Genomic DNA, 20,982 nt, shown 5'->3' with positions numbered 1-20,982 from the left:
AACCAATGAGAACAAAGACACAACATAACAGGATCTCTGGGACATAGCTAAAACAGTATTTAGAGGGAAATTTATAGCATTAAATGCCCACAGAAGAAACCAGGAAAGATCTAAACTCAACAGTCTACGTCACAATTAAAAAAAACTAGAGAAGCAAGAGCAAACAAATTCAAAAGCTAGTAAAAGACAAGAAATAACTAAGATCAGAGCAGAACTGAAGGAGAGAGACATGAAAAACACTTCAAAAAACCAATGAATCCAAGAGCTGTTTTTCTGAAAAGATCAACAAAATAGACTGCTAGCCAGACTAATAAAGAAGAAAAGAGAGAAGAATCAAATAGACACAATAAAAATGATAAAGGGGAGATCATCACTGATCCCATGTAAATACGAACTACCATCAGAGAATACTATAAACACCTCTACACAAATAAACTAGAAAACCTACAAGAAATGGATAAATTCCTGGACACATACACCCTCCAAAAACTAAACCAGGAAGAAGTCAAATCCCTGAATAGACCAATAACAAGTTCTGAAATTGAGGCAGTAATTAATAGCCTACCAGCCAAAAAAAAAAAAAAAAAAAAAGCCCAGGAGAAAACAGATTCACAGCCGAATTCTATCAGAGGTACAAAGAGGAGCTGGTGCCATTCCTTCTGAAACTATTCCAAACAAAAGAAAAAGAGGGACTCCTCCCTAACTCATTTTATGAGGCCAGCATCATCCTGATACCAAAACTTGGCAGAGACGCACACACACAAAAAATTGTAGGCCAATATCCCTGATAAACATTGATGCGAAAATCCTCAATAAAATACTGGTAAACCAAATCCTGAAGCAAATCAAAAAGCTTACCGACCACAATCAAGTCGGCTTCATCCCTAGGATGCAAGGCTGGTTCAACAGATGCAAATAAATAAACGTAATCCATCACATAAACAGAACCAATTACAAAAAAAACACATGATTATCTCAATAGATGCAGAAAGGCCTTCAACAAAAGTCAACACCCCTTCATGCTAAAAACTCTCAATAAAATAGATATTGATAGAAAGTATCTCAAAATAATAGCTATTTATGACAAACTCACAGCCAATATCATACTGAATAGGCAAAAGCTGGAAGCATTCCCTTTGAAAACAGGCACAAGACAAGGATGCCCTCTTTCACCACTCCTATTCAACACAATGTTGGAAGTTCTGGCCAGGGCAATCAGGCAAGAGAAAAAAATAAAGGGTATTCAATTAGGAAGAGAAGAAGTCAAATTGTCTCTGTTTGCAGATGACATGATTGTATATTTAGAAACCCCATTGTCTCAGCCCAAAACCTCCTTAAGCTGATAAGCAACTTCAGCAGAATCACAGGATACAAAATCAATGTGCAAAAATCATACGTATTCATATACACTAATAATAGATAGAGAGCCAAATCATGAGTGAACTGCCATTCACAGTTGCTACAAAGAGAATAAAATACCTAGGAATCCAACTTACAAGGGATGTGAACGACCTCTTCAAGGAGAACTACAAACCACTGCTCAAGGAAATAAGAGAGGACACAAACCAATGGAAAAACATTCCATGCTTATGGATAGGAAGAATCAATATTGTGAAAATGACCATACTGCCCAAAGTAATTTATAGATTCAATGCTATCCCCATCAAGTTACCACTGATTTTCTTCACAGAATTAGAAAAAACTACTTTCAAGTTCATATGGAACCAAAAAAGAGCCCATACACCCAAGACAATCCTAAACAAAAAGAACAAAGCTGGAGGCATCACGCTACCTGACTTCAAACTACACTACAAGGCTATGGTAACCAAAACAGCATGGTACTGGTACCAAAACAGATATATAGACCAATGGAACAGAACAGAGGCCTCAGAAATAACACCACACATCCACAGCCATCTGGTCTTTGACAAATCTGACAAAAACAAGCAATGAGGAAAGGATTCCCTATTTAATAAATGGTGTTGGGAAAACTGGCTAGCCATATGCAGAAAACTGAAACTGGAACCCTTCCTTACACCTTATACAAAAATTAACTCAAGATGGTTTAAAGACTTAAACATAAGACCTAAAACCATAAAAACCTAGAAGAAAACCTAGGCCATACCATTCAGGACATAAACATGGACAAAGACTTCATGACTAAAACACCAAAAGCAAGGGCAACAAATGAAAAAACTGACAAATGGGATCAAATTAAGCTAAAGAGCTTCTGCACAGCAAAAGAAACTATCATCAGAGTAAACAGGCAACCTACAGAATGGGAGAAAATTTTTGCAATCTATCCATCTGACAAAAGTCTAATATCCAGAATCTACAAAGAACTTAAACAAATTTATAAGAAAAAAACAACTCTATCAAAAAATGGGCCAAGGATATGAATAGACACTTCTCAAAAGAAGACATTTATGCAGCCAACAAACATGTGAAAAAAAGCTAATCATCACTGGTCATTAGAGAAATACAAATCAAAACCAAAATGAGATACCATCTCACACCAGTTAGAATGGCAGTCATTAAAATGTCAGGAAACAACAGATGCTGGAGAGGATGTGGAGAAATAGGAATGCTTTTACACTGTTGGTGGGAGTGTAAATTAGTTCAACCATTGTGGAAGACAGTGTGGCGATTCCTCAAGGATCTAGAACCAGAAATACCATTTGACCCAGCAAATCCCATTCCTGGGCATATACCCAAAGGATTATAAGTCATTCTGCTATAAAGACACATGCACATGTAAGTTTATTGCAGCACTGTTCACAATAGCAAAGTCTTGGAACTGACACAAATGCCCATCAATGATAGACTTGATAAAGAAAATGTGGCGTATATACACCATGGAATATTATGCAGCCATAAAAAAGGATAAGTTCATGTCCTTTGCAGGGACATGGATGAAACTGGAAACCATCATTCTCAGCAAAGTAACACAAGAAGAGAAAACCAAACACCGCATGTTTTCACTCATAAGTGGGAGTCGAACAATGAGAACACATGGACATAGGGAGGGGAACATCACAAACCGGGGCCTGTCAGGGGTTGGGGGACTAGGGGAGGGATAGCATTAGGAGAAATACCTAATGTAGATGATGGGTTGTTGGGTGCAGCAAACCACTATGGCATGTGTATACCTACGTAACAAACCTGCACTTTCTGCACATGTATCCCAGAAGTTAAAGTATAATAAAAAATATTTTTTAAAAAAATAGGATTATGCAGAGGCATGTCCACTCTGTCTGTGACTACTAGGGCAGAAAAAGCAGGCATCCGCAGCTTAACTAATAATCTTCATTCACCTATACAAAACGCTCTGTTGCAGGCTTCCTGTTTTTCTTCAAACCACTGCTGTTTAGACTTTTACTTTCCTGATTCTTTCTAGGAATTGAGTAATACAAAAGATTCTTTTTAATAATAAAAAAAGAAAAATGTAATTATCTTTTCCATGTGTTATAGTCTGACATGGCATGAATAAACACTCCAAAAACAAAAAGCAAAAAATCCACACTCAAAACCTGGTAAAATTATTTACGTAAATCAATACGGAGATAATCTAGGACAGAGGAAAACTTCCAGTTGTGTAATATATTGTAAATATTTAAAAACCTTTTAGTAGCATGAATCAATTATATCCAAATCCAGATTATAAATTTTTTCTCTTGAAAGTCTACTATTATAAAATTTAAAAAACTATATGAATCTGTATTTTATAGTAAATATTTTGAAATGTCAAGGGATGTAAAGTTTGTGAAACTGGCCCTGACATAAAAGTAGCCATCAAGGGTTCAGTGTTAAAAACTGAATAGCTTTCGTTGTCTGGTCCTTCCTTTTAGTGATAAGATCCCACAATAGAGACAACACTTGTTTGTGACTGCCATTGTCAATGTTGTTACAGTATTGTTTCTAGTACCTAAAGAGTTTATCATAAAATGAAGTTCCCTGTGGCATTTCAAAGAACTTCTCGTGCTGTGTGTTCTGCTTTTAGACATAGTATTGCCTAGAAGTGGTTCAGCAGAACTCAGAGAAATGGGTACTCTAACTCTCTAAGTATGGAAAAAACTAAATTCACAAGCAGCTGAATAACTAAATAGAAATATTGGTTCATGGTGGCAAAAAAAAAACCAAACATTTTTTCTGGAGTGAAAATTGTAAGTCAAAATGTCTCAGGGAGATAGTCTTGAAATATTTTCTTGAAAAGATGTCTACAGGCCAGCATTGTTCATCAAAACACTTTCCAGGCATGTGAAAACTGATTCGTTAGTGTGAATTTATGGGACACTGAGCATAACATCAGGAAATAATCCTGCAAGTAATTATCACACATAAAAGACCTCCTGTTGCAAAAATGTCAGTTACACTGAGGAAAATTACTCATATTATCCTCCACCTGCCTTTTTTAGAACTTCTCATTCTGCTTTGTATATGGCAAGACTAGCATATTAAGATGCTAGAAACACTGAAGGGTAAAAAGTTTTTCTATTTGCATCATCTACCAGTTAGTTTGATCTACAGAGAGGCTCACATGCTAGCAGTTGGTGATGGCTGCTGGTTGGAGATTCAGCTGGGGCTGTCAGGGCCAGTTCTTTCCTGAAGGACCTCTCTGCATGGCTGCCTGGTTTCCTTTCCACCTGAGGGCTGGGTTCCAAGAAGGATTAATTCGAGAAGTAAGGATAGAAGATGCAGACCTTAGAAGTTCAAGTGTTGCATCAGCTGCATTCAATTAGTCATAAAACCGAGAAGAGGGGTGTCCAGTCTTTTGGCTTCCCCAGGCCACATTGGAAGAATTGTCTTGGGCCACACATGAAATACACTAACACTAAGGATAGCTGATGAGCTAAAAGAAAAAAAAAACTCATCATGTTTTAAGAAAGTTTATGAATTTGTGCTGTGTTCAAATTCATTCTCTGGCTCATTCTCTAGAAGGAAGGATGGACAGCCCTATATAAGATTAGAGTTTCCACTCCTCAGTAAATGCAAAAGAACTGAAATCATAACAGTCTCTCAGATCACAGTGCAATCAAATTAGAACTCAAAATTAAGAAATTCATTCAAAACCACACAACTACATGGAAATTGAACGACCTGCTCCTGAATGAATCCTGGGTAAATAATGAAATTAAGGCAGAAATCAAGAAATTCTTTGAAACTAATGAGAACAAAGAGACAACACACCAGAACTCTGGGACACAGCTAAAGCAATATTAAGAGGGAAATTTATAGCACTAAATGCCCTCATCAAAAAGTTAGACCTCAAGTCAACAACCTAACATCACAACTAAAGGAACTAGAGAACCAAGAGCAAATAAACTCCAAAGCTAGTAGAAGACAAGAAATAACAAATATCAGAGCTGAACTGAAGGAGACAGAGACATAAAAAACCCTTCAAAAAATCAACAAATCCAGGAGCTGGTTTTCTGAAAAAAATTAATAAAATAGACAGACTGCTGCACCTATCAACCCATCACCTAGTTATTAAGCCCAGCATGCATAGCTCTTTTCCCTAATGCTCTCCCACCTCTGCCCTCCCACAACAAGCCACAGTAAGTGTTGTTCCCCTCCCTGTGTCCATGTGTTCTCATGTTCAGCTCCCACTTATAAGTGAGAACATGGGGTGTTTGGTTTTCTGTTCCTGTGTTAGTTTGCTGAGAATATTGGCTTCCAGCTTCATCCATGTCCCTGCAAAGGGCATGATCTCATTCCTTTTTATGGCTGCATAGTATTCCATGGTGTATATGTACCTGCACATCCTGCACATGTACCTCAAAACTTAAAAAATAAAAAAGTAAAATAGGCCACTAGTTAGATGAATAAAGAAGAAAAAAGAGTCAAATGGACACAATCAGAAATGATAAAGGAAATATCACCACTGACCCCAAAGAAATACAAACAGCCATCAGATAATACTATAAACACCTCTATGCACACAAACTAGAAAATCTAGAAGAAATGGATAAATTCCTGGATGCACACACCCCCCCAAGACTGAACCAAGAAGAAACTGAATCCCAAAATAGATCAATAAGGAGTTCTGAAATTGAGGCAGTAATAAATAGCCTACCAACCAAAAAAAGCCTACTACCAGACAGATTTACAGCTGAATTCTACCAGAAGTTCAAAGACGACCTGGTACCATGTGTACTGAAACTATTCCAAACAACTGAAAAGCAGGGACTCCTCCCTAACTCATTTTATGAGGCCAACATCATTCTGATACCAGAACCTGGCAGAGATACAACAAAAAAAGAAAACTTCAGGCCAATATCCCTGATTAACATAGATGCAAAAATCGTCAATAAAATCCTGGCAAACAGATACAACAGCACATCAAAAAGCTTATCCATCACGATCAAGTTGGCGTTGTCCCTGGGATGCAAGGTTGATTCAACATACACAAATCAATAAATGTAATTCATCACATAAACAGAACTAAAGACAAAAACCACACGATTATCTCAATAGACACAGAAAAGACCTTTGGTAAAATTAAACATCCCTTCATGTTAAAAAAAAAAAAAAAAACTCTCAAGCAACTAGGTATTGAAGGAACATACCTCAAAGTAATAAGAGCCATATATGACAAACCCACAGCCGCTATCATACTGAATGGGCAAAAGCTGGAAGCATTCCCTTTGAAAGCAGGCACAAGATAAGGATGCCCTCTCTTACTACTCCTATTCAACATATTATTGGAAGTCCTGGCCTGGGCTAACAGGCAAGAGGAAGAAATAAAGTGTATGCAAATAGGAAGAGAGGAAGTCAAATTATCTTTGTTTGCAGATGACATAATCCTATATCTAGAAAATCCCATTGTCTCAACCCAAAAGCTTCTTAAACTAGTAAGCAACTTTAGCCTGAGGATACAAAATCAATGTGCAAAAATCATAAGCATTCATATACACCAACAACAAGCATGCAGAGAGCCAAATCATGAATGAACTCCCATTCACGATTGCTACAAAGAGAATAAACTACCTAGGAATACAGCTAACAAGGGAAGTGAAGGATCTCTTCAAGGAGAACTGCAAACCACTGTTCAAGGAAATCAGAGAGGACACAAACAAATAGAGAAACAGTCCATGCTCACAGAGAGGAAGAATCAATATCGTGAAAATGGCCACACTGCCCAAAGTAATTTATAGAGCCAATGCCATTACCATTAAATCACCACTGACATTCTTCATGGAATTAGAAAAAAAGCTATGTTAAAATTCATATGGAACCAAAGATGAGCCCATATAGCAAAGACAATTCTAAACAAAAAGAACAAAGCTGGAGTCATCATGCTACCTTACTTCAAACTATGCTATAAGGCTACAGTAACCAAAACAGCATGGTACTATTACCAAAACAGATATATATAGACCAATGGAACAGAACAGAGGCCTCAGAAATAATGCCACATATCTACAGCCATCTGATCTTTGACAAACCTGACAAAAACAAGCAATAGGAAAAGGACTCCCTATTTAACAAATGGTGTTGGGAAAACTGACTAGCCATACGCAGAAAATGGAAACTGGACCCCTTCCTTACACCTTATACACAAATTAACTCAAGATGGATTAAAGACTTAAATGTAAACCCCAAAACAATAAAAACCCTAGAAGAAAACCTAGGCAATACCATTCAGGACACAGGTGGGGCAAAAGCAATGGCAACAAAATTACACCAAAAGCAATTTCAACAAAAGAAAAAATTGACAAATGGGATCTAATTAAACTAAAGAGCTTCTGCACAGTAAAAGAAACTATCATCAGCATGAACAGAAAGCCTAGAGAATGGGAGAAAAATTTTGCAAACTATCCATCTGACAAACGTCTAATATTCAGAGTCTACAAGGAACTTCAACAAATTTACAAGAAAAAAAAACCCATTAGAGAAATGTAAATTAAAGAAATGTAAATCAAAACCACAATAAGATACCATCTCACATCAGTCAGAATGGAGATTATTAAAAAGTCAATGTCTTTGCTACTGTGAATAGTGCTGCAATAAACATATGTGTGCATGTATCTTTATAATAGAATGATTTATATTCCTGTGAGTATATACTCGGTAATGGGATTGCCAGGTAAAATGGTATTTCTGATTCTAGATCCTTGAGGAATCGCCACACTGATTTCCACAATGGTTGAACTAATTTATATTCCCACTAATAACCTAGGTGATGGGTTGATAGGTGCAGCAAACCACCAAGGCACACGTATACCTATGTAACAAACCTGCACATTCTGCACATGTATCCCAGAACTTAAAGTAAAAAAAAAATTTTTTTTAATTTAAAAAAAAGGGGAAAAAAGGCCAAGAAACAACAGATGCTGGTGAGGTTGCAGAGAAAAAGGCATGCTTTTACACTGTTGGTGGGAATGTAAGTTAGCTCAACCATTATGGAAGGCAATGTGGTAATTCCTCAAAGATCTAGAAGCAGAAACACCATTTGGCCCAGCAATCCCATTACTGGGTATATACCCAAAGTAATATAAATCATACTATTATAAAGATACATGCCTGCGTACGTTCACTGCAGCACTATTCACAATAGCAAAGACATGGAATCAACCCAAATGCCCATCAATGACAGACTGGATAAAGAAAATGTGGTACCTAACCACCATGGAATACTATGCAGCCATAAAAAGAAATGAGATCATGTCTTTTGCAGGGACATGGATGAAGCTAGAAGCTGTTATCCTCAGCAAACTAATCCAGGAACAGAAAACCAAACACTGCATGTTCTCACTTATAAGTGGGAGCTGAATGATGAGAACACATGGACACATCAGGGGGTGGGGGGGAAACAACACACACTGGGACCTGTTGGGGGTCCAGGGGAGGGAGAGCATCAGGAAGAATAGCTAGAGGATGCTGGGCTTAATGCCTAGGTGAAGGGTTGATCTGTACAGCAAACCACCATGGCACACGTTTACCTGTGTAACAAACCTGCACATGTACCCTGGAACTTAAAAGTTGATTAAATAATATACATATATATACATATATACACACACACACACACACACAAATCAAAAAATAAAAATAGAAAATATAAGATCATAGTTTCCTAATTTGCAAATTTCTCTCTTTTAATGTACCTGACTGCATGTGCTGGTACCATTGGGACCTCATATCATGATACTGCAGGACTGGAGTTCAGGGAACCCAACACAAGAAGCTGCTCTAGCTGGTGTACTTGATGTGAGAAATAAATGGTCTTGGTCTCTGACCCAGTGGTTTCGTGTTTCCTACAAGTAGGGTACAATTTAGATCCTTCACTGTTTCTGCTTTAACAATGGGAGATATTTTTGTGGCCACATCTGCAAATACAGGATACTAATAAAGAAAAAGAATAACAACAGTGGCAGCAGAGAACCCAGGGAATAGGATGAAGGGCCACTTTGACTGATTTCAGTGGATAAGTAATCTCAAATGGGAACCAATTTTTGCCCAGGTAAGGAAAATGTCTAAAGAATAATTTTGGAAAGAGAAGCTCCTAGGAAGTATTTTTAGACAGACACTTCTTTTCTTTTTTTTTTTTTTTTTTTGTCCGAGACAGAGTCTCGCTCTGTCGCCCAGGTTGGTGTGCAGTGGCTCTATCTCGGCTCACTGCAAGCTCCGCCTCCCGGGTTCACACCATTCTCCTGCCTCAGCCTCTACAGTAGCTGGGATTACAGGCACCCACCACCACGCCCGGCTAATTTTTTGTATTTTTAGTAGAGACGGGGTTTCACCATGTAGCCAGGATGGTCTCGATCTCCTGACCTCATGATCCGCCCACCTCGGCCTCCCAAAGTGCTGAGATTACAGGCATGAGCCACCACGCCCGGCCCAGACACTTATTTTCATACAGGAGAAAACTGGTTGTTCCCTAGGATCTCAAATACGAGGCAGAAGGGGTTACATTTTGAGACATGCGGTAGGTTAGTAGCTCCAGCACATCCTCGAGACTGAACAGCACGGTTTCCAGCATAGTAAAGTACAGTTAAATTCATAGGTGTTGAAGGCAAATATTGTTTAAATAATGAAGATCAAAATTCAAAAAGAGTTGGAGGTTTGGGTTTATAGTCAAACATCTACCATCATCAGTTTACTCTTTTGTTAATTCTCATGGTTACAGCTTCATGACATGCAGATATTACACATCAAATCTAGTTTTTCCTTGCCTTGTTTTTCCTTTGTACATTTATTATTATTATGTCACTAGCTACAAATAATAATTATTAGATTTGTTGTATTTGTCTTCTTCATTAGATTATGAATGTCTGAAATACAGAATAATATTTTAGTTATTTTCTCTGGCCCTCAAATTATTTAACATGGTGTTTTGATAACTGCCTATATTTTATTCTTCAATTAATTAATACCAAATATATATATTTTTCACAGTGCCCAGATTTAAAGCCTGTCATCTATTTATCATTTTTATTAATACAGATAGTAAATTATTTAAATGGCCTAACACTTGTGTAAAGCCATCTGTAAAAAGAACAAAACTATAAATTAAACTGTGTCTAGAAATCTACCTTCCTTTAACTCCCAGACCTGTCCAGCACCACAAGCTTTGTACGATGGTTTTACCGTATTTGTCTGTCTTCTCTCCAATGGCGTCAACTGTGCCATCTGGATGCAAACGGACAAACCCTCCAGTCAGCTTGTTATAGAACTGAAGAGTATTTCCTTTTGTAAACTTCCAGCTTTCTGCAGTCCACTAAAAAGAAAAACAAAGCAAAACAAACAAAAACACCAGTATGAGAAGAAACAAAGAGAAGAAATTGCTAAGAAACAGCACTTACTAAACTCTATAGGCTGTTTTGTTTTAACACATCAAATAGTCATTTGAACATTGTTTATATGAGATAATCTAAAGCCCAAACAAAATCTTACTGTTTCTTTTCTCTTAAGTTCCAGTTTCTGCCCTGAGAAGATAAAGAGAGGGCCATTAATTTCAGAAGTGTCATGCTTTCTCCAGTCATCATAAAACAGTTTTCCAGGAAATGTGTATACATGATACCTACTCGCAGAGAAGATACTGTTATCCCTGGCATACAGTTCTCTGACAATTTTACAATCATCTTCCCCCTGATCTAGCCATCTGTGAAAAGAAAAGTGTATCGATTATTTTCAGACTTTATATTTACATTAACCATTGGCAATTATCTTCCCAAGTCAGAAATACAAGATAGCAGGAAAGGGAAAAGACGTGGCTATCTGGCTCTCAAAGGCAGAGCAGTACAGAATGGAAAAGAAAATCCTAAAATGACGCTAAGACTGCAAGGGAGGTAGAAGCAGCAGTTACTATCTGGTAAGGCTAAAATATGTTTTTGCCTAATACACAGGTGAGTTACTCAATCAGCCTGCTAACTGTCAAAGTTGTAGATGTTATATTCACTGGATCAATTTATCCTGTCCTTTGGCCACTAAATATAGTTCAAACTCTAATCAGTTATTTCATAAATGGTTATTATGGGTTCCATAGGAAAAGAGGCAGGAAAGTGTCAAAGAAAAAAAAAAGCAAATCACGAAAGCAAATCTATCACCACTGCTGGGAAAATAACTCAAAAATCAAGGTCTGTTGATAGTAAGTAAGCACTACCATCTCTGTATAAAAAGCTACATGAAACACTGTGTATATTTATTATTTTTTAACCTAATTTGGGACCTAGTCCAAAGGGAATATGTTTTCTTGTCAGAGACTTTCATTTTTCTTTCTGATATGTACAGAGAAGTAATATTTTTAAGAATCTATCTTAATTTACCATTAAATATTAAATTTCTATCATTAGGAATGATGATAAACATAATAAATGTCTTTCTCAATAGCATAAAGAGCCACTAAAATTAATGTTCACAAAAGTTACCCAACAAAGACTCAGTGACTAGGAACAACTAAATAAGTTACCCAGTTCTCAATGCACAAACTTGGAACTAACATGAAATGGATTTTTTCAATGTAAAAGTACACCTACAAACCTGTGACAGAAGAAGGCATATTCATAATTTGTTGTGGGATCCTTGATAACAACATCATCAAGAAACCAGCCATTTCCTAAACACAAATTAAAGAATGAAAATGTGATATGAATAAATATGGTCCAATAATACTTCAAGTTTTGAGAAACAAGTTCTAACTTCCAAATATACGTAAAGGTCTTGTACAATATAAAGCTTTAGTACTTCAAATAAAGCAAAATATAACAGAAGTAAACTGTAAGGAATGTATTTCTTATACATATAACAAAAGCAAAGCATTATTTTAAGGCTTCATGTCTTATTGTGTCTATTTCAGTGGGCTTTTCCAAACAATTGAAAATAGAACAATTCTGTAGCTGCTTTTAATTTCATAAACTGCATTCATAATCCTGAACCTAACATCTTCCAAAGAATATATACTCGATGAGTTACCAACACTTTCTATTTCCAGGAAGTTTTTTAAAGTTCAAATTTAAACAAAGTCTGCATAAAATATATATGTTTTGATAGACTAAAAATGAAAAATCATTCAGAAATCCTGTCCAAGCACATAGACTCACCTGGTATACATGAAGGTAGAAATTTCTTTTTAAATGTTTAATTTCATATTAATTTGCAAACTAGAGTTAGTTAAAATCAATTTTACTTACACATAAAATATTTTAATTAGTCATAGTGGTTTTGTCTATGCAAAGGTCCAGCTCAAAATATATTCTATTCTAATTAAAATTATTGAGTTGGTGAGTTAATACTCATCAGCTATAGGATAAAATTTATCTTTTTCTTTTATTTTTTATTTGTATATGTTTAGAGACAGAGGCTCACTCTGTCACCCAGGCTAGAGTACAGTAGTGCAATCACAGTTCACCATAGCCTTGAACTCCTGAACTCAAGCAATCTTCCAGCCTCAGCCTCTCAAGTAGCTGGGACTCCAGGTGTGTACCACCATGCTCAGCTAATTTTTAAATATTTTTGTAGAGATGGGGTCTTGTATGTTGCCCAGGCCGGTCTTGAACTCCTGGCCTCAAGCGGTCCTCACACTTCAGCCTCGCAACATGCTGGAATTATAGGCATAAGCCACTGTTCTTAGCCAGATAAAACTTTTTAACGCAGCATACAAGACGCTTCAGCTTACTCTTCAGCTTCATCCCTCATCACATACTCCCGTTATTGAGTGGTGCCAAACTCTTAGTTCCCTAGATCAGTGGTTCCCAAACTTAGTATGCATCTGCATCACCAGGAGGGATTACAAAAACACAGACTACTGAGTTCCACAGTTTCTAATTCAGTAGACCCAGCACAGGCAGCCTACAGTGATCAAATGCCCCAGTTTGCCCAGGACAGAGGGTTTTCCCAGGATGCAGGATTTTCAGTGCTAAAACCGGGACAGCCATAGGTAAACCAGAATAGCCACAGGCAAACCAGTATGGCTAGTCATCCTAGATAAGACCCCAAGCATTGAATCTTTAACAATTTTGGTAAGCAATGCTAATGGCCCACGAACCACACTTTGAAAACCACTGCCACAGATGATTCACATACATAATTTTATGCCCTTACATACACTATTCTCTCCACCTGGAACAAAATCTCCAAAATGTTATTTAATTTCATTTTTAGATGCTATCTCCCAAAAAAGAATTACTTGTCTCCTTTAAGGAAAAATAAAATGTTACCAGAATTCTAAAATGAGTTTTAAGAACTGAGGAGGCTGTAAAGAAAACTCTTAGAGGTAATGATACATTGATTTTAACAATACTTTGTAAGTTAGTAAGTTAGTTTTTAAATTATTAATGTAAAAATATATTGCCTACATTTTCATCATGTTTTTCCCATAAGAAAGAACCAGAACTGGATTTAGAAAACTAGAAAAGATGGGTTCCTAAAGAAAGCTAGGCTGTTCCTGCAGGGATTAGGGAGGGGTAAGTGTCTAGAAAAGTCTTATTAACCGGCATTGTTTACATATGTGTGTTGGTGAGTAGGTATTTAAAGCAGTAATCATTTATGTTACTATCTTCTCGGATTATCTGCCTACAATTCTATTCCGACTGTTCTGCAGACTTTCCTTTCTTTGTGGCCAAAGGCCACTTAGGAAGCCTGCAGATTTTTATTCAAGTGGGGGTCATGTAACAAATTCTAGATGGCACAGGTTCTTCAAGTGGTTTCTTCACAACGGAAAAACCCCTACTACCCTCTCCTATTACTGGCAGTTGGTGAATAGGTATCAAATCAACAGCCAACCTACTGCAATGAAAACTTGGAGCTTTTATACTCAGTGGTGAACCCATAACTTGTTGTCTGTCCCTTCCTTCATTAAGTCCTGAATATGTAGCTTTGTGCCTACATTTAGGATGGTGCTGGGATGGGTCTGAATATACTTGTCCCCCTAAAATTCATCTATTGGAACCTAAGACCCAATGTGATAACATTAAGAGATGGAGCGTTTAGGATGTGATTAAGTCATGAGGGCTCAGCCCTCATGAGTGGGATTAGTGCCCTCATAAAAGGACTTCAGGGAACTAGCGAGGCCTTTTTGCCCTTCCACCATGGGAGGACACAGCAAGAAGCCCCTCCCAAGACAACAAATGCCAGCACTTTGATCTTAGACTTCTCAGCCTCCAGAAGTGTAAGAATAAATGTTTCTTCTTTATAAATTGCCCAGTCTAAGGTATTTTGTTATAGCAGCCTCAAACTAAGTAAGACAGATGGTGAGGTCTTGCTTCTAGTATTTTATTCTGGTCTTTTGAGACCTCAGCAGAAAATGAGACAGAAAAAAACACCATCATAACATTCTGTTAGACTGTACTTATAGTTCTGATTTTTGCTTTGGCCCAAAGTCATGAAGAGGACTGAAATACCTTAAATGACTGATTTTTTTTTACTTTTGCCCTTTTAATTAAATTTTTGTTTTACTAAATTGTAGTCAGAGAATGTGGCTTGTTTGGGGAAATTTACTGAGATTTTCTTTTTGGCCTAATATCTGAGTCAAATTATAAAAATGTTTCATGAAGTTTTGAAATGAAAGTGCTTCCCTATCTACAAAGTACAAACACCCGAGGAGAGTAACTGACGTATCCAACTAACCTACCAAAATCTGAGACATATGATAAAATCCTATCCTATCTTCTTTTCATTTCTTCCTGACTGTCTCTGAGTATTTTACTTTATCTATTTATATGCAATATTATCTGTGGAATAAAGGCTCATGACTCTTACAATCTCATTGTGAATTATAAACTTTATCAAAAAATTACCCTTCTTGTAACTTTTAATGCTTGTTGTCTTGAATTTTATTTATCTTATAATAAGGTTAAAACTAAGATTATTTCTTTTATTTACATATTTCTGATATATCATTGCCTAAACTTTCATGTTTAATATTACTAGGTCATTTATTTCAAGTGTCTCTTGCATAGAGCATATAATTGGACACAGGGATTTTTTAGGTTGGAAATTATTGCCTTTATTTCTGTTTAGAAAAATTAACAGAAACTCAGAAATAAGGCTAAAAGATGACACATGTCCTTTCAATATTGTAGTAGAACACTAACAAGCTTGCCTGAGAATCATTTGACTCACTGTGGGAGTGTAACATTATTTGACTTAATATTTACTATGGATTCAGGCCTAGACTCTGTAAAATTAGCTATCAACTGACAAAAAATAATATGCAAATAATTTACATCTGTTCAAAATATAGATACATTTTGTCCAAGAGAGAAGACAACCTCAAAAGTATATTTGTATTGTCTATAGAACATTGGTCATATTTTTATTAATCTTATTCATAATTTTTTTTCATGGATTATAAGTATATATTTTTTAGTTTCTTGTAACCTCCTTTCAACCAGCTTTGTCAACCTCCTAATTCCTTCATTAATTACCTAAACACATTGTCCACTCTGTATTTGTGTAACAATCTTGTTCTTAGTTTGAAAATTATACTTTGACACTTTTTAATAAGAAAGTTTAGCACCTTGTTTGATGCATTTAGGGTTTTTTTTCCTTTTTTTTTTTTTTTTGGTATGTGTCCTTTAGTAGTCTGTCTTTTGTTAAATGGATTTTGTTTATCTTATAATTGTTTTATACAGTAGCAGAAAATAAATTTATTGGGAAGATGTGAGTCATCTCACAGAGTTGATGAGAAGACTGAGGAAAAGCATGAATAAAATGGCAGGAGAAAACAGCTGAGACCTCACTGCCAGGACAGTCTCCTTAACGTGCCACTGTTGGACAATCAGTAGCCTTCAAGGAATATCACCACCAGGAAATACGACTGCTGCCTCCACCACTAACTACCATGCTGGAATGCCATCACATGTCACAACATATAAATCCCCAATCTCTTCTATTTTTTAAAATTACTCTTTCTAGTATTTAGGCCCATCCTAGATTATCCCTTTGGCCAAGCCTATGTCATTTTGAAGAAAAATACATCTAGTTAAATTGTAAAGGGTATTTGGAGACAATATTTTGATTTCATATAGTCAATACATAGAGATCCATTTTCTACCAATTTTCCCAGTATTTTCTAGATTTGAACAGAGTTTCATATAAATAGAATGGAATCAGACCTTCATGAACTCTCTGTGGAAGAGCCTTACCTGGGCCAAGTCCATCATGGCCTATCACAATCTTACACAAATCTCCAAGGTGCACAGCCTCCAGGAAAAAGGTGTCAGTCTATAACGAATCAAAAAGTATAATTAGATCTAGACTATAACTCTGATTTATACCAATAGTATAAATTAAGATGCAGTGTTTGTTGTTGTTGTTGTTGTTGTTGTTTTGAGACAGGCTCTCCCTCTGTCACCCAGGCTGGAGTGCAATGACACAATCTTGTCTCACTGCAACCTCGGCCTCCCGGGCTCAAATGATCCTCCTACTTCAGCCTCCTGAGTATCTGGTATTACAGGCATGTGCCACCATGCCAGGATAATTTTTGTATTTTTTGTAGAGAGGAGGTTTGGCTATGTTGCCCAGGCTGGTCTCAAAGTCCTGGGTTCAAGCAATCCGCCCGCCTCAACCTTCCAAAGTGCTGGGATTACAGGCGTGGGCCACTGCACCCAGCCAGTAAAAATTGATTGTAAAAATTAATTTACAATTAAAAGGAGACATAGTTGTGCTCCAATGGTTTATATATTCAGAATACAGACAAAAAGTGAAAATCACAGAATACTTTCGATAAAGTCAAAGATAACGCTATAGGTTTCAATCCAAGAAAAATACATGATGTAGCATATCCATTAAAAAATGGTAAGAAAAAAATAGCCTTTGTATAGTGTATTATGTTTCAAAATATTTTCATATGCATATTTTATCCTCAAAAATCGCTAAGTGAAAAAAAAATCCTTTCTACAGATAAGAAAGTTGACGCACAGATCCAGGATTAGAGCTCAGCTCCTCTGACACATAATAAGACTATTTTCTTTTGAATCTCTTTGTCTCTACGTAAGTGCACTGTTAAGAATATAAATAAGGAGAAACAAAACCATTAGCATTCATTAATAAAAAAATACTGTTCATGCCTGGTACAAATTAATGGATAACATTGTTATCCCTTTATCCACCAAACAGAACAGTTAGAAAAGCAGGACTTTCTATGCAATAAAAGAAAATTACGAGTTATGATATTTATAATAATCGATATAGAGAACTCTAAGGAAAAGAGAAGAAACGTATAATGAAAATATGCTGACATACTCATTAAGAACTAGTTGGGTCATCAAGGAAAGTTGAGATAAATATAACATGATAAAATGTCTATAATTTACTCAGTAAAAGAAAAAGTTAAATATTACATGCATATTAATATTAGAAATAATAAAATAATGTATTTGGCTTCTACATTCAACAATAAAATTGGCTGTATATAATTATCCACATTTAACAATATACATACAGATTTAAACATCGACAAAGAAGGGAGAGATGTCAAGAAGATGGCAGATTAGGAAGCTCCAGGCTCCAATTTACACACGGAGACACTAAGTTAACAATAATGTAAGAACTAGAATACTCTTTTTTGAAAACTTTAGAAACCACTTAAGAGATGCAGCACCCAGGCCAATGCATAACCAAGAAAGGACTTCATCCAAAAAGGGCAGAAAAGTTCAAGCCATTTTACATGCCCATGCCCTACCCCTACCTGGCATAGTGCAGTGCAACAGGAAGGAAACCACCCACAGTCCAGAACCTCCCTCAGGACAGAAACGAAAGAGTGGACCATACATCCAAAATTCTGTCTTGTCTGAAGGCTGCCTGAGAAACTGGTTTTTGTCTCCCCTGACTTGGAGCCATGGCAGAAATGGCAGATAGTTTGGAAGGCTAAAAGACAGAGGCCAGCCCTGCAGCCTGTCTTTTCAACAGAGCTTCTTCAGTACAGCAGAGAGACAAGGCAAGCAGGAGACTGTGGGCTCTAGATAAGAAACAGGAGCAAGCAATTAAGGAAATTAAGATACTTAAAATCAAATACATAAGCCCAGGGAAGACACATTGTCAGAAAAGGTTTGAGAGGTCCCAAACCTCCACCGGGGCTGATCAATGCAAGTTTTCCCCTAGTAAAGCATGTGACTCATAATGACTGTGAGGTATGGTTGTATTTCTAAATGTTCAAATCTCAATAAAAGATCACAAAGCTTACAAAGAAGAGGAAAACATGGCCCGATCAAAGAAATGAACGGTTCCATGAAATAACCCTAAAGAAATACAAATCTCTAAACTTCCTGATAGAAATTTAAAACAACTATCTTAAAATACTAAATGAGCGAAAAAGAATACAGAGAGACCAACTAAATGAAATCAGTAAATTCAGGCATGAATACAATGAAAAAGATAGAAACTATAAGAAAGAACAAAACAGAAATTCTAAAGCTGTTAATATAATTAGTGAATTGAAAAATTCACTAATGGGGTTTAACCTCAGATTTAATAAGGCAGAAGAATCAGCTTTCTTGAAAGCAGTTCACTTGAAATCATCAAGACAGGAACAACAAAATAAAAGGGTGAAGAAAAGTGAAGAGAGCATAAGAAACTCATGAGACACCATCAAGCAGGCCAACATATGCATTACGGGAATTTAAAAAGGAAAAGAGAGAGACAAAGGGACACAGAGCTTTTTTGAAAAAATAATAGCCAAAAACTTCTAAAATCTGAGGAGTGAAATGCACATGTAAATTCAAGAAGCTCAATGAGCTAAAACTAAAATAAACCAAAAGAAATCCATACATAGACACATTATAATCAAACTGGTGACTTTCAAAGAGACAATCGTGGAAGCAGCAAGAGAAAGGCAACTCATCATATATGAAGGAGATTCTATAAAATTGTGAGTAAATTTGAGTAGAAACCATGCAGGCTAAAGGGCAACAGGATGATACATTCAAAATATTAAAAGAAAAAAACCTCTCAACCAAAAATTCTACATCAGGCAAAACTGTCAAAAGTGGAGAAGAAATTAAGACTTTCCCAGATAAACAAACTGAGTAAGCTCATTACCACTAGACCTACAATACAAGAAATGCTAAGGAAGTCCTTCAAGTTGAAATAAAAGGACACTAGATAGCAACATGAAGTCATATGAAAATCTGAAGTTTGAGCCCAGGATCCAGAGGCTTGCGGTAAGCCAAGAACAATACATACATCTCAGTATATACATAGGTTGAAAGTGAAAAGATAGAAATTCTATGTAAATGGGAACCTAAAGAGGGAGACAGTGGCCATATTTATATCAGACAAAAGAGAGTTTAATTCCAAAACTGTCACAAGAGACAAAAAAAGGTACTGTATAATGATAATATGGTTAATTCACCAGGACTTAATGTTTATATATATATATATATATATATAAACATATATATAATTCATAAATATATGTGCACCTAACATCAGAGTATACATATATACATATACATACATATATGTATATATGTATACATACTTACATATGTAAACCTATATATGTAGGTATACCTGTATAAGTATGTATCCATATATATACATACATACACATACATATAAAGCAAACTTTTACAAAATTGAAGGGAGAAATAGACAGCAACACAATACTAGGAGATTTCAATGCCCCACTTTCAACAATGGATAGAAAAATGAAACAAAAGATCAATAAAGCAAGTGGACATGACCAACACCATAAACCAATTGGTCCTAACAGACATATACAGAACCACCAAAAAACACGGAACGTTATCCATGAGAGATCACAAGTTAGTTCACAAACAAGTCTTAACAAATTTAAGAAAATTAAAATAATATAAAGTATCTTTTCCAATCATGGTGGAACAAAACTAGAAAATAATAGTAGGTGACTGAAATATTCACATATATGTGGAAATTTAAAAACTCACTCTTTTTTTCTGTTTTTATTTTGGTTTTTATTTTATTATTATACTTTAAGTTCTAGGGTACATGTGCACAACGTGCCGGTTTGTTACATAGGTATACATGTGCCATGTTGGTTTGCTGCACTCATTAACTCATAATTTACATTAGGTATTTCTCCTAATGCTATCCCTCCCCCTGCCCTCCCACCCCACGACAGGCCCCTGTGTGTGATGTTCCCTGCCCTGTGTCCAAGTGTTCTCATTGTTCAGTTCCCACCTATAAGTGAGAACATGCGGTGTTTGGTTTTCTGTCCTTGTGATAGTTTGCTCAGAATGATGGTTTCCAGCTTCATCCATGTCCCTGTAAAGGACATGAACTCATCCTTTTTTATGGCTGCAGAGTATTCCATGGTGTATATGTGCCACATTTTCTTGATCCAGTCTATCCTTGTTGGACATTTGGGTTGGTTCCAAGTCTTTGCTATTGTGAATAGTGACACAATAAACATACACGTGCACGTGTCTTTATAGTAGCATGATTTATAATCCTTTGGGTATATACCCAGTAATGGGATCGCTGGGTCAAGTGGTATTTCTAGTTCTAGATCCTTGAGGAATCGCCACACTGTCTTCCACAATCGTTGAACTAGTTTACACT

At 36.3% G+C, this 20,982-nt stretch overlaps 1 protein-coding gene across 2 annotated transcripts in view; it reads right to left on the bottom strand.

The window, feature by feature from the left end:
* Positions 1 to 20,982, bottom strand: part of RP1 (RP1 axonemal microtubule associated) — a 328,721-nt gene that overhangs the window by 197,804 nt on the left and 109,935 nt on the right. The window contains exons 8-12 of one of the 2 annotated variants that reach the window (XM_054656745.2): positions 16,587 to 16,665; positions 11,983 to 12,058; positions 11,028 to 11,104; positions 10,897 to 10,928; positions 10,591 to 10,720 (exon numbers count right to left, since the gene is read on the bottom strand). In XM_054656745.2, coding sequence (XP_054512720.1) covers positions 10,591 to 10,720; positions 10,897 to 10,928; positions 11,028 to 11,104; positions 11,983 to 12,058; positions 16,587 to 16,665 — 394 coding nt within the window. Of the gene's footprint in view, positions 1 to 10,590; positions 10,721 to 10,896; positions 11,105 to 11,982; positions 12,059 to 16,586; positions 16,666 to 20,982 lie in introns of both variants that reach the window. The other variant, XM_063817109.1, reaches the window with a different exon arrangement.

This window comes from Pan troglodytes, chromosome 7, assembly GCF_028858775.2.
Source record: "Pan troglodytes isolate AG18354 chromosome 7, NHGRI_mPanTro3-v2.0_pri, whole genome shotgun sequence".
Taxonomy (NCBI): domain Eukaryota; kingdom Metazoa; phylum Chordata; class Mammalia; order Primates; family Hominidae; genus Pan; species Pan troglodytes.
The sequence above is the reverse complement of the archived record's forward strand: the minus strand, read 5'-3'. Positions and strand labels throughout refer to the sequence as shown.